This window comes from Capsicum annuum, chromosome 1 (genome assembly GCF_002878395.1).
Source record: "Capsicum annuum cultivar UCD-10X-F1 chromosome 1, UCD10Xv1.1, whole genome shotgun sequence".
Lineage (NCBI taxonomy): Eukaryota > Viridiplantae > Streptophyta > Magnoliopsida > Solanales > Solanaceae > Capsicum > Capsicum annuum.
In genome coordinates, this window is record NC_061111.1 from 21186189 (window position 1) to 21201033 (window position 14845).

General features: G+C 36.9%; 1 protein-coding gene across 4 annotated transcripts; it reads left to right on the plus strand.

Moving 5' to 3' along the window:
• The first annotated feature begins 286 nt into the window (after positions 1-286).
• LOC107869596 (protein SENSITIVE TO UV 2) lies at positions 287-13950 on the plus strand. 4 transcript variants are annotated; one of them, XM_016716113.2, is made up of 12 exons: positions 287-713; positions 1369-1440; positions 1888-1970; positions 3256-3359; positions 3468-3802; positions 7800-7868; positions 9330-9412; positions 9875-10198; positions 10282-10388; positions 10856-11013; positions 11192-11379; positions 13197-13950. In XM_016716113.2, the coding sequence occupies exons 1-12, from the start codon at positions 369-371 to the stop codon at positions 13459-13461; spliced, it is 2133 nt and encodes a 710-aa protein (XP_016571599.2). In that variant the 5' UTR covers positions 287-368; the 3' UTR covers positions 13462-13950. The 4 variants fall into 4 exon arrangements, with proteins under 4 accessions (XP_016571599.2, XP_047251089.1, XP_016571593.2 ...); XM_047395133.1 differs by having other exon boundaries at positions 10865-11013; positions 11183-11379; XM_016716107.2 differs by having other exon boundaries at positions 288-713; positions 11183-11379.
• Positions 13951-14845: the final 895 nt, after the last annotated feature.

A 14845-nucleotide genomic window follows, 5' to 3' on the forward strand; every position in this document is an offset into this window, starting at 1 on the left:
TTTAGTTTTCATGGCCAAACGGCTACTAAGTATGATTGTTTGATTTTAGATGTGAAAAAAAAATTGAATAATGAAGGATAAAGTGATTTGTAATGGGAGAGAAAAAAGGAAGAGAAAGGCGGCTTTTTTTTGATGTATAATATTAAGAAAATAGAAATTATCAAATTTTTTTTTTTTGTAATTATTTTGAAATTTGTGTAAATATTTTAGTAATTTAGTATTTAATATAATTACTTGTGTATATAGATAATTTTTAGGAAAAATTTAATTATTTTGGTGGCGAAACGGGGCCTTAAACAGGCCTGCCAAATCAAAAAAAGGTAAAGCGCGCGCGTAAAAGGTCCAATGAGAAAAAAAAACTTTTGGGAATGGAAGGAGCAGCAATGGCGAGCGCGGGTTTTGACGATGAGTGGGACGCCGATTTCGTGGACCAGCTTGTTCAAGCTGAAGAACATGCCTTAGCCATCTCCACCCAGAAATCCTTTCCACCTCCACAACCACCGCCGCCGCAGCAGTTATTATATTCGGCGGCGTCCTACGACGTCGGAGGTAGCTTTTCGCCTCCGCGAGATTTGTCTCAGAGAGTAGTTCCCCAAGTACCTAGAGGTTTCAATCACTCGTTGGATTTCTCCGCTTTCTCCGGTAATGCCGGGTCGGCTCTTCCTGTCAGCGGGGCCCACAATGCTAGAGATCAAGAGATTGATAAGTTGAAGGTGAGAAAAATGCTACTACTATGCAATTAATATTACATGTAATGGTTAACAACACTCTTAAAAAGGTATTCTGATTTGGGCTATCAGTTGTGCGAGTTTCTTATTCCATGGTTCAGGTGGGAAAAAGTAAGTGAACAATTGATAGTTAAGGTGTGTTTTGATAAATAGTTGGTGATAGGTTAGAAAACTCACGCACGTGACAGTTCGGGTATGAAAATGCTAGTATGTAATTGATGTTGCAGTTAATGGCTAAAAACACACATAAAGTATTTTGATTTTTCGAGTTTCATACATGAAGTGTAAGTGTATAACCAACTATTTGTCAAAAGCACACCCTAAGTATCAATTGTTCATTTTTCCTACCGGAATGATGGTGATGTTTCAGGTAGCAAAAGTGAACGATAATAGTTGGTTATAGTTCAGGTCTGGTATGGAATTTAAAAAATCGTGGTACTTTAGTTGTGTTTTTGACCCTTCACTCCTATCATTAATACGAAGGAATGAAGTATTCATTCTCTGACCAATTGGCTGGGCACTGCACTACTTTTGCCTGCCTATTTTTTGTATTCTAGAATGTTCTTTGAATGGATTGGTTTAGTAGTCCTTTTTTCCCCTTCTAATTGTTATTGATATATATATTTTTTTTTGATTGCAGAGGGAGCTTGAAAGAATATCAGAGCAGCGGAATCGTCTGGTACTTCATATACCCTACCCACAAGGCCCACATGTATGCTGTATAAAATTTGAACTTTTGGAGTTCTGAAATTGAAATTGTCTTTATAGGGTTTCTATGTGAACTTAAGAGGCATAAAAGTATCCGGTAATTGAGTTGCAGTTGCTTTTATATGTTATGGGGATAAATAAACAACTTCACGCAAGGCAGAAATCTTGAACTTGAGTGCTTGACCTCATTGAAGAAACTTTTTCAATTTGAAGCCCCACATTGTGTTCTACTATTTGTTTAGCTGGTTCCATTTGGATTATCTCTGATTCAGCTCACTTGACTTAGCATACTTTACACTGGGCTTGCCTTGATGGATAATCCTTGTTTGCATGACATTGACATTGAGTAGGTGCTGAATACTTATGTGTAGTGGTGTTATGGCTTAAGTGGTCTTCAATGCATTTCTGATGAAACTTCTCAGTAAGATAATGATCTTTTGCACCTCTTCAGGAGCAAGAGTGCATTGAGCTCAGAAATGGAAGAGATAAGAAAAAGAAGGGGCTTAAGTTTGATTCTCAGAAGATTGTGAACATGTAAGTGCCTAGTAGAATTTGTTTGTGGCCGGTAGTTGCAGGAAACTTTGGTTGTGGTGCTCTTCCTCTAGGGAAAACCTATATCTCATACATAACAAAAGTTGACCAGAATTTTCTAAATTAAGGTATGTACCACATAAGATAATAAGGTGATAGCCTAATCTGACAAGCAATAATAGACATTTTCTTTACTTTAATCTGCTAAAGATTCCTTTTTTTCCCTCTGTCAAAACTGCATGCAAGATCTTATAAGTACTCCTTAACCTATATTATTCATAATGTTATTGCTTGCAACCGTCCTTTAGTCTCATTTTTGTTGCAAGTTATGTTATCTTTTTGATTGTTTCTATTTCACTTAGACTGTACCTAGTTAATCTGCACTATTGAGATAGTACCTAAATGGAAGTGAATTCCATCTACAAAAAGAGTTAGTTTTAATAACTTCTATAATTTCGTAAAATGAAAATTTGTCATTTCTTCTCACCTTTTGTCCTGCTAAAGAACCTCTTTTCAATTTGACATTATTCCAATCTCTTTACCACATTGACGTGGCACGTTACAAAGAAGGTGTAATGCATGGATATATTTCAGAGGGTAGAGATTTACATATTATCTCCAAATTTTAATTTAACAATGAAGATGACATTTTGGCACAATAAATCTTGACGAATAAAATGTAAAAAGTGTTAAAATTTCATTTAAGAAGGTTTTGGTAGAAAAGATATGAAATTTATTTATCAGAGTCAGTAAAGTCTTTCTCTAAGGTTCTTTTGAATCAAAATTGGTACAAAGATTTTTCTTTGTGACCAACCATGCTCACACGAGTACAACCTACTGCAGTTGACAATTTGAGTGCCAAACTTTTTGAAGCTATGCTGGTCCTTTTCAAATTTTATAAAAAAATTGCATGTATTGTGTGTTTAGGGAGGAATTTTGTGATGCAAGAACAACATCATGTTCTTTCTCATGCTTTTCGGTGATACTTTTAACTTGTCAGTTGGACACTAAAAGGGAAGTAGAAGAAATTTAGTGATGGTTGCTTTGTGCATTGTGTTAAAGTTGAAGACACCATAACATTGAAGAAATTCTTATCTTTGCGAATATGCTTTTTTGAATTGTATATTTTTTGATTGCTAATTTCCTCTTCCATTTAATTTGACTTTTGTGCATCTATGTTTTTGTGTAATGAGAATGATTAGGTTTTAAGTTTCAACTGTCATGATTTGTTTGCACTACAAATGAGGTTAATCTTGTGTTAAAATTACCGTCTCCTCTGTGTTTACAGTAATACAGATTTGGGTATCAACATCCAAGGAGACCACATCAAATCTCTGGAACTCCAAAACGCGCGCTCCATGAATGACCATATTGGCTCTAGCACAAAAGTCGGTTAGTTCAAACTGGGATGTAGAAATAAAATCAATTATTTGTTGTGGTTCCTGAAAATGAGTTCCTTCCTGTCTGCTCAACCATTCTTCCCTGCATGCTGAATCATAGGTACAATATCCTCTAAGGATGTCGGGATCCAGACTGAAAGACATGATGAATCTATCAGTTTATCATCTGAAAGCAAATTATCTGATACTTTTTGCCGTAGAAACAAGTTGTTGGATGCATGGAGCTCGTCTAGTGGCCAAAGATTAGGAAGGCTTCTCATTTCGAAGTTGTATTCAACATGTGAAGTTGATTTCCGTGTCCTTTCTGGATACCTGAACATGAGTTTTCCCTTAAGGACAAGTACGGAGTCAAATATTTCTTTTAAGGATAATCTGCAGTATACTCATTCTGATGAGAGTGCAAAAGTGTCTCATCTTTTCTCTGTATTGACCAAGGTATATGCATTAAGTGATATATCTTTTTACTGTGACTACACTTCACCTTCAGGTTCCAGCTTTTGATTATTTTGATTCTCTAGATGTGCATACTAACAATCATTAACCAGACGATAGATCTCTCTCAATGTCTCAGATTGTTCTTTTGTATGAATTGGTATTCCTTATGTCTGTTGCTCATTCCCTATTTACCTTCAACTCAACTAGGAAAAAGGAAGTGAAGTGACTGAAATTTAAGACTTTTCTTATTTTCACTTGCTTGAACCTTCACCTCATATTCTGCTTGACACTTGCTTTGGTCATGCATTTAAATTAAAGGAAATTGCTCTCTTAAGAGACAGTTAGATGATATTGCTGTGTTGGGTTGCATGTAGGAGTCAAAACTAATAAAGAGTTAATGATAAAAATTGAAATCAAAGTTAAAACTTGTTAAAAAATTTAAGGTATTGTATTTAAGGATTATAACAAAATTATAGGTTTACATTATTGTAACATAGAATTATTTTATCAGAAACCTTCCAGTTGATTTTGAAGGTTTGATATGCTTATAATTATTAAGAATGCTTTTTATCAAGTGTTTTTATAATACAATAAAGCAAAAGTATAAATGACTATATGAGTTAAAATGTTTACATTTCTACTATGATGTTTCGGTAAATTTGACCTGGATGAGTTGTCAAGTCATATTTACCAATTCTGGTTTTAGTGACAATTCAAATTATTTGCCCTCCCCTGTTGCATTTTAAGTGGCGCTTTGGTTTTGAATCACTAGTTTAATGTATTTGATTCATAAAGATTAACAAGCAAGTTTATCTTCTATCCATTTTGTTCTTTCTTTTCTTTTTTTAGTTTTTTTTTCTTGGAATCTTGCAGAATAACTTCTTCTAAATTCCTTTTCTGATGTGGAAAAAATGGAAGAGTACTAATTAACATTTGAAGTGAGAATTATTCTTGTACATGAAGTGAGTATCATTCTTGTAATTTACAGATAAAATATTAGTAACAATAACAGGCATGGTTCAATCCTAACTAGTTGTGGTTGGCTATGTGAATCTACTCTATCCATTTCACTTGATTTGGACCCACTTCCATTATTCAATAAATTGGTGGTCACTTAATTAGAGGGCCTTTCCCGGAGAAGCTTCCATTCTAGAAGCGGTAGCTTCCCACCTTCCTCGGGGCGAGAAGTTCCCTTCCCTTTTCTAAAATGCCTGAGTGGTCTGCTTAGCAAACGTACAAAGTGGACAAAAGTTTGGCTGACCCTCTTCTTCCCATTGAGGTTGGGTTGACCCAGAAGTACAGTAAGAAGGAATGGAACCACTGTACAGTCGTCTTTGCCCAAGTGTGAACTGCAGATGACTGACTTTGGAAGCGAAACACGAACCTATTTCCACTATTTCGGGTTCTTATTGAGCATAGTGAAATCAAGGCTGATGATAAAGTCAGCGAAGTTTCCATGGTGTTCTACCTTTTCGTAGCCTCGGTCCACAGTGGAAGGCTCCGCACCTGAGCCTCGTTACTTAGCTGAAGTGTAAGGTGTAAGTGAAGAAAATAGAAGAGATGAAGTCTGTCCCTTAGCCTAGTCTAACATCATATGAAAGGGGTTCAAGGTCCAATTATGAAACCCTTGAAAAAATAAGATGAATCAAAATCTACCTGCTACACCAAAACTTGGTGCAAAGAACCAACCATACTGACCTATGGATAAATCACAAATACATAAACAAAAACAACAATTGGACCAGAGAATGCAATAGCATTATAAGGTCTCAATTGAATTGATCGAGCAAGCTTGAATTGACGTAACAGGAAACCTATTAGGCCAAAAGCTCCATGGAGAGCAACAGAAGTCCACAGACCCCCCAATTGACACCAACGAGTAAAATCTCCTTGTGCTTCACAGGACCCCATAGTAACAACAACGAATGTGCTTCGGGTATTATTTTATTCAATGTTTGTTCAATTACTCTTTTACCTGCAAATGCAATGTAGGCATTGGGTTCGGCAATAATGCTATCCCCCAACATACTAAAACTAGCTGTCACTTCACCAGTTGTCGGAGATGTTCTGGGAAAGCCTGATACAACTCTTGTAAAGCCCGATACAAAGAAGATAGAGAGAATCCACATGCCATATGCAGTGAGTTTCTTAGTGGTAAGGGAGAAGCAAACGGTTTTTGATCATTTTATTGACGAGGTATTCAATGAAAGCTGAGATGGGGTTGGTGTGAAGAGTCAACTATTACCCTACTTTTATTATTACTTAGAAGAATGGCCTTGTATACTCCTAACAAGGCCATTCTCGCTCTACCTGGATAGCGGCATCTGAAAGCATATCTCGAGGACGCCCTAAAGCGCTCATGTTATTATTATGAATATACAAACCAAAACTGTGAAAGCCTAGAAATATACATGCTCGGTTGAGACGGGATATGATTGTGTCATGATGCCTAAGGACATGATTTAATAGATCGTTGTACCGAGTAGTTGGATCATAATCTCTTACCATAAAAATGGTTGTATGCGCAACAACACCAACTATGAGAAATCCACCAATCCACATGTGATGTGTAACAATGAAAGTTGTGTACCATAGTCAGTAGCTAGATATGGATAAACGGGCATGGAATACATATGGTGAGCTACAACAATGGTTAAAGAGCATAACACAACTAAGTTAAGAGATAATTGAACATGCCATGATGTTGTTAGGATCTCATATGGGCCTTTATGGACGTGACCTGTAAATGGACCTTTATGGGCTTCTAAAATATCTTTTAGTCCATGACCAATACCCCAGTTGGTCCTATACGTGTGACCCGCTATCAAGAGTAGAATTGCAATAGCTAAATAGTGATGGGCAATATCAGTCAGCCACAAACCCCAATTACCGGACCTAATCCTCCATGAAAAGTAAAAAAGTTCGCATATTTTGACCAATTCAAGGTAAAAAATGGGGTTGCTCTCTCAGTAAAGCGGGGATAGAGTTGAGCCAAAAGATCTAGTTTTGGACTATTGAGAAACACCCTTTGCCCGCATCCCTAAAACTTGCTTTGCTTTTTTTGCTATAAAGACCCCGCCTGCTTCACACCTTCTGTGATAGGGGAGATACGTACTAATTTGATTAGCATAAATGAGCCTCTTCTGAGCCCTTGAGATTTTACATATAAGCTTCAGAAGATTCAATTGGATAAACTGTATCAACAAGAGCAATCACAGCTTATTCATCGAGAAGCCGCTCACGGCACACTGACTAGAAATCATCTGCGAGAAGGTCTTCTGGCATAGGCATACTACTAATCGATTCTTTGGTAATTCGTGATCGAATACAACCTAGGAAGAGTTGTACGCGTACATAACTTACCTCCCATACCAAGGAAGGAAAGTCTCAGATCTATGTAGTTCGCGACCCCTTTTTTCTACTGACAAATTTCTTAGCAACTAAAGACTTACTGGATACAAGAGTACCAATCTGATTAAGCCTTAATCCTTACTTCTTGGTATTCTTTTTATGGATCTTTTGCTTCTTGTGACTATGCATAAATACGAAACTAGTCGGGGCTAGCTATGAGAATCCTCACTATCCATTTTGCTCCACCTGACTCATCTCGTTCCAATATTCAATAGTTTAAGATTCTCTATGATAAGAGTTTATTTGCATAACACACAAATCTATAAACAGACTCTTAAAAAAATTTGACCTAATGTAAGCGTACCTGACTAAGCCTTAAATCTCAATATTAAGTATCGCCTATATGGATCTTTTGCTTCCGTGATGTTCTATTTTTCTCTAAGTTAGTGTAAATTCCAAGAAACTACAATAAACTTAGATAAATAAAGGCTTTTCCTACTTTTAAAAAAAAGGCTTTTCCTACCCTTGATCTGCACCGCGTTTCTTTATTTTGCAAATACTATGCATAGCTTATTTACCTTATTTTGTCTTAGACTCTTAGTAGGGTTGAACTCTCATAATTTGTGGTTTTATTTGTATCTTGTAGATTAATGATGAAATGGTGAGATTCGAAGATTTGTTAGAAGCATTGGTTGGTCTTTGCAGACTTAAAAATGTGCGATTGTAAGCTTAGATATTTATCATTTTTCTTCTGTTTTACATTTGTAAACGTGTAAAACTTTTCAATGGCAATATCCATTTCTCTAAGTAATGTGTCCAGATTAATAGTACAGACTTTTGTAATAAGATCAAGGATATACCTTTTTGAATGGTAAATATGGCTTCCAGCATAGCCTCTGTTACCATTCTCAAAAGAAAAAAAGTGTCCAGGCCTGCAAAGATGTATCCATCTCTTTTTTAAAAAAAAAAACTGGTAACTTTCTGTATCTGTTTCATATTACTGAAAAGAAAAGGATAAAGTTGAGAAAGCTGATATCTTACTAAGTACTGTCATGAACTTTGGATTTAGGAATTATCGAGTGAAGGTCAACAATTCTTGCAATGATTTTGAAAATCGTTTTCCAATATACACAATTGCCTGAAGAACATAAAAAGTGAAAAAGCTTAGTTTAGTTTGTGAAAGTTTTGTGAATGTTTCTGAAAATCTTAATAGCACGTGACCTGATCCTTAACGTACTAGGTGTGTGAAATATATCCCAACTTTCAAGTAGCTCTTTATTGAGGTTGAACCCAAATCCATACTTTGCGTACTAAGCTTATTTCCTCTTCTTCTTTCAAGTGAAAGATAAGGACATCCTAGGGCCCAGTTTTCACTTTGAAATATGCCTTGCGCACCTATTATACCGGTTTGCATCAATTGGCAGACTGGTTCATTGGAGATCACCCTCATTGTTCTATGACTTTAGATTCTAATCTTCGTTGTACACCTTTTTTTTTTTTTTTCTGAAACTGAATATTTAGCGTTATACACCTGTTATCTATGCCACTGATACATACCGGCAGAACCCTCACCTCCACAGGAGGATAGATAGGGCAATTTTGTGTGAGGTCCATTAAAATCTAATATTTGATTCACTCGTGAGATCCCACCCACCATGAAGATCCTCACCCTGTTCCATAATCAAGTTATAACTTGATAATCTAGAATTGAGGTTCAAGCCGTTACCAAAATCACCCAAAATTTCCACATAACAAGTGACCTGTGGCAAGGCCAAGAGAGTACCATGGAAATCAGAGTGGGATGGGTGGTGACTGATTGGCCAAGGAGCAGAAAACTATGCTAACAACAAAAATCCTAAGAATAAGTATAATATATAAGTATAAGTATGCATTATACTAAGGTTTTCCCTATATTACCTTATCAAAAATAATGAAGTACTGAGGCTTTTCTTGATAAAAGTAACTATGCTTTTTTTGGTTTCATTTTTATAATTCTTTTGAATGACTACAACAACTATGCCTCAATTCCAATCATGTTGGGGTCGGCTATATAATTCTTTTAATGATTACTGTATCATGTTATGTTGAAGTAAAAGGGAATTCATAAAATCTTCATTTATATCATTCTATAGAAGTTTGTTGTCACGAGCTTCATAACATTATTCATTCCATACAGGTTTCTATTATTCATAGGTCTTTGCATATACTGCAAGAGGTTTTGAGTTTCACTTTCAATATGGAAGGAAAATTTGGTAATAGGTATGTGTTACTTGCTCAAATGCATGCACTTCTTTGTCCATTCTGTTTCTGAGCTATTGTCGTAGATTCTTTTACCTTCAATGCAGAAGAATGATTTGATTCAAGGGTTTGACAACTGTTTAACCATTCCCTTCGTGTGTGAAGCTTGCATTTATCTGGATTCATAAGGAAGTTTAAGTTAAAAAAATGGAAGCTAGACTTAAAACTACTGATCATCATGCAAACTAGTCTCTTCAGTCTTCTGATCGTTCACATTTCAAGATAGACCTTCAGGCGTTTTCTAGTTCTCTTGCTAATGCTAGTTGTTTGTTTTCTTATTGGGGTCAAACACATGTTACCATAATGTCAAAAAGCTAAAACAAATAAATTAAGGAAAAGAAAAGGAGAAAAGACGGTCCCTATCATCTTATCCAGAAATTTCTTTATATGCTTTGTTTTGATCTTCTCACTGTACTGTACCAGGGACAATATTGTGGTTGACGGGAAACCTACTTGTTGGAATAATGCGTCAGAACTGTATGAGTATGGATATCCTGGAAATAAAGGGCTGCCCCATGTCCATGCTGAGAAAATATTTGATCAAGCTGCTGATGGCCTGAGATTGGATACGGGATTCATCAATTGTGGATCTAGCTGTTTGATATCATCTTCTTTCAACTACATTCCTCTGTTTGAATTAATGTGTGAGATTGTCATGATTCATGACGTAGAACATGTAAGACTTGAAGCAGTTTCAGTCATGAATCTGATTGTTGCAAGAAGTAATGCCTACTTGGAGAGGGACAAGTAAGTTCATATCCTTTTCTCACTAGTTTACAAATATTTTTAGAGCTCTGTGATATGCTCATGCTATTTCCTCTTTTATATAGATATGGAACAGATAGACTATTCCAAAGTACTGTAAAGTTATTGAAGAAGGGAGCTCGCTTGCATGTGAAGAGGAAAGCTGTGCATCTTCTTCATATGCTACTAAATTGTAAGCACATATTTCTGTTTGGTTATGTGTTGAGCTTATGTTCATATATCAATTTGATATATCTGGCTCTTGTAAGTTCTTTCTTGAACAGTTCAACTAGCATACTGCACCTCAATGTTCAGTATGAAGTTTTTACTACTTGAGCTACCACATCTGGTTATTTATATCACATTTTCTCTTCCAACAGTGTCTATACTATCTTATGGAGAATAAACCAATATATTCTTTCTGGTTCAAGTTAAAGATTGATGCACCTTCTCTTAGTTTATTTAGCAAGGAAGAATACTTCATTAAATGTTATTTTATTTTTACTCATGCAACACAGTGGTAGTTGTGGTAGATTGCTGTTAATAGTAAGATACACTTTCAAGATGTAAAGGTTATTGCTGAGATCAAATGCCTCTCCAAATCACTCAGTTTGTTTTTGCTTTGTGTAATGGTTTTCCTGACTATACTATTCAATAAAGGTCCAACAGTAATGGCCTCATTCTGCAGCTGTTTGATGGAGGGAGATGGCAGTGGCATGGTTGATACCAATTCCAATAAAAGTTCAACTTTTTCCGTAATCAGTGCAATCTTTGAGAGTTTGGCAGAGTGTATCACCTGCACTGGAAGTAATACCGAGGTAAGCCTAGTATTTAACTTCAATTATCCTATCGTCTCACCTTTTCTCATTTCCTATAACACCTCTGAATTATTGCTATTGTATTTAGCATGGATTTTGTCTGTAATTTTCCAAGAATAGAATTTTCCCTTTCCTGCTTTTTATTACCCTTAATTCTCTAATTATTCAGGAATTACAGCTTCGGAGGCACACTATCATTTTGCTAGCTTTCTTCGCATCATCTGGAAAATGTGGTGTTGAGATTCTATTAAATTACGGGCTTCCCAAAGGAAAGGATTTCCCTGCAATTATTTTGCAAAGCTTGGTATGCGATTTGGATCTAGAAGAATCGGATACTGCTCAGCAGCCTGAAGTATTCAAAGAGAGGTATCTTTGGGCATTTAATTGTGTTTGAGATGTATTTTGACTTTCCAATCATATGCATCCAAGGGTGTGGCCTAGTGGTCTAGTGGTCAATGAAGTGGGTGAGAAAAATGAGGTCTCAGGTTTGAGTTCCAGCAAAGAGAAAAAAAACACTAGGTGATTTCTTCCCGTCTATCTTAGATTTGGTGGATAGAGTTACCTTATACCTGGTGTGGGTGGGAGGTGACAGGTATGCTTTGGAATTAGTCGAGGTGCTCACAAGCTTGTCCGGACACCACAGCTATAATAAAAGAGCATATGTATGAAATGGAGTTAGTTTGTTCGGTGTCCTATTTTAGATGCATCAATGTACACTCTTACCTCTCTATTTGTAGCTACATCGATGTGCACTCTATATAGCTGAGTTGTCTTCCCATTTCTAGTTCCATTTACTGTGTCAAATTGCTTTTTTATTTTTTGAGTTTTCCATGCGGTAAAGTACAATGACTTGCACACGGTGTTCATTGATCTTAAGAAAGCGTATGACAAAGTTCCTAGGGAGTTTTTGTGGAGGTGTTTGGAGGCTAGAGGGGTGCTCGTGGCGTACATTAGGTCAATTCAGGATATGTACGATGGTGCGAAGATGCGTGTGAGGACGGTAGGAGGAGATTCAGAGCACTTTCCTCTTTTGACAGGGTTGTACCAAGGATCAATTCTTAGTTCATTTTTGTTTGCCTTGGTGATGGATGTTTTGATACGGCGTATTCAATGGGAGGTGCCTTAGTGTATGTTATTTGCAGATGATGTTGTACTGATTGATGAGACTCAGGGTGGAGTTAAATTTAATGATAAGTTGGAGGTTTGGAGACAGATTCTTGAGCTTAAAGGTTTTAGGTGAAGCAGGACTAAAACGGAATACTTGGAGTGTAAGTTTAGTGATTTGCTGCATGAGGGTGACGTGGTTGTGGAGTTGGATTCTCAGGCCATTCAGAAGAGAGAGAGTTTCAAGTATTTTGGGTCTATAATTCAGGGGAATGGTGAGATTGATGAGCATGTCTCGCACCGTATTGGTGCAGCGTGGTTGAAATGACAGCTCGCCTCGGGAGTCTTGTGTGATAAGAAGGTGCATCCATAGCTTAAAGGTAAGTTCTATAGAGTGACAGTCCGACCGACTATGTTGTATGGAGTAAGTGTTGGCTTGTTAAGAATTCCTACGTCCAAAAGTTGAAGGTGGCGTAGATGAGGATGTTGCGGTGGATGTGTGGACGTATCAGGAGAGATAAGGTAAGAAATGATATTATTTGGGAGAAGATGGGTGTGGCTTTGGTAGGGGAACAAGATGCGAGAAGTGAGGTTGCGTTGGTTCGGGCATGTGATGAGGAGGGACACGGATGCTCCAGTTTGGAGTTGGAGGTGTGAGAGGCTGACTATGGATAGTTTTAGGAGGGGTAGGCCGAAGAAATATTGAAGGGAGGTGATTAGGTAGGACATGGGGCAGTTACAGCTAACGGAAGACATGATCCTTGATAGGAATGTGTGGAGGACGCAGATTAGGGTAGAGGGTTGGTAGGTAGGAGTACGTTCGTAATAGTAGGAGAGAGTGCTCGTTTTGTATTGGTGTTTGTAGTGTCTTGTAGCCTCTTGTTTGTTTGTTTGCTTTTATATTTTGTTATCTGGTCGGGGGTCTATCGGAAACAGCTTCTCTACTTCAGCTGAGGTTGCAGTATGAACTGCGTATACTCTACCCTCCCCAGACCCCACTTGTGGGAATACCCTGGGTTTGTTGTTGATTGTATTGAAATTTCATTTTCTCAATCTCTTCTATTTGTTCTATTTGCCAGGACCTTGCTCGTTCGAGAGGTACTCATACTCTTGAATAGACTGGTTTCCCATCCCAAGTACTCCAGCCATGCTCTTCGGGCATTAACAAACAGTCGAGAGAAGGCCACATTGACTGTTGATGTAACAAGCAGATTATCCAGTAAACATACATTCTTCTGGCAGGATGTCAGCATGACTCGGCAGATTAGGGAATCCGAAATCATAGATTTAGCTCAGGTGTTGACTAGAAGAGTCTTCACGTTTCTTGGAGGTAGCAGCCAATGAAAGAAGCTTGAAAACTAAATTGTTCTGAAAAGTGCAGAAGCACCCATGGAACTATCGAGTTATGATATTTGACAGCAACAGCCGTGGAGCAATGTTGCAGCTTCTGTGCTGAGATTCCTTTGATTAGATTTTCAGCAAAAGTTGCATTTCTGATCACTCTGATATATAAGGTGTAGTGTAGGTATCAATTTTCTGTATATATTTGTAATGTATTTTTGTCTTGGCCAAAATATAACGTTAGATGTCGTATTAAATGTATAATTTTCTAGCTTGGGAGGAGAGGGAGCAGTCTTTCCATTTGAGTCATCCAACCCATCATTGGGAGGGGTAATTTTTGTTGTTTTGGTTTCTCTCCCTATGTAACCCTTAAATAGTTGCATTTCCAATCACCCTATATTCATCAAGACGAAGATGTTTAAAGAGACTATTATATTCATTAAGATAAAGATGAACATGTTTTATAGGGAATATTTACTATAATTTCTTTTGTTTCTTATTTTTTTTAAGTTGGGTACGGGCATAATCTTGTAATGGCTTTGTCACCTTATTGAGTTACGGATGGAGAAAAACGAATGTGGGGATTCAGGATCGAGGTTTCCAAGTGATCATGATAATTCTTTATTTACAAACTAACTCGCCATTAAAATAATGCTATATTTACGATTTTTGTCTCTTCGGCTTAGATATAGACACATTCACATCTATATATTCATTCAACCAACATACATCATTAGGTTAAAAATCTAATGCTCTACCGAGTTATACATACGAAAAAAATGCGCTAGTAAAGAATGGATATGGATATGGATTGGTATGGAAAGCTATACACTCAACAAAAGATGTAATTAAGGGTTGGTACGGAAAAGAAGCCGGGCCCCCTTCTTCCCTTTATATTAACTAAAAATTATACAAATACACAACTTATGTTTTCAATAGTACAAAAAACCCCAACTCTCTAAACATATTACAAAAATCTCAACATATACACAGAATGCTATGCGTATGTCGGTTATGTTATATATATTAATAGGGAGAGAGTAAAGTAATTAAAAAAGTGGGAGAGAGTGTAATTACTTTCAAAATGATCGGTATTTATGTTATTTATACTATTATTAAAGGAGCACGACTCTGTATGAGGCTCGCATTACAGAGCATTAGCATTCCTGCAAGAAAAGAGATGTGCTAAGGCGCAGCTACTACTATGAAAAAAAGAGAACATGGTGACATAACAAAATGGTTACTTAAGTACAAAATCACATACTCTAACAAGACTACCTATCACAATCGGAAATACATTACTTTTCATCTAGTAAACTTGTTCAGGAACACCTCTTTTATTGACGCGCTCACATTCATCGATCCATTCATGGTATATGTTGATAGG

What these genes read in the sequence shown, in the direction of transcription:
- LOC107869596 (XM_016716107.2), top strand. Translation starts at nt 369, where the DNA reads ATGGAAGGAGCAGCAATGGCGAGCGCGGGTTTTGACGATGAGTGGGAC. An exon ending in TCTCAGAAGATTGTGAACAT is followed by an intron (nt 1,971 to 3,255) that starts GTAAGTGCCTAG and finishes CTGTGTTTACAG; the next exon opens with TAATACAGATTTGGGTATCA. An exon ending in TGGCTCTAGCACAAAAGTCG is followed by an intron (nt 3,360 to 3,467) that starts GTTAGTTCAAAC and finishes GCTGAATCATAG; the next exon opens with GTACAATATCCTCTAAGGAT.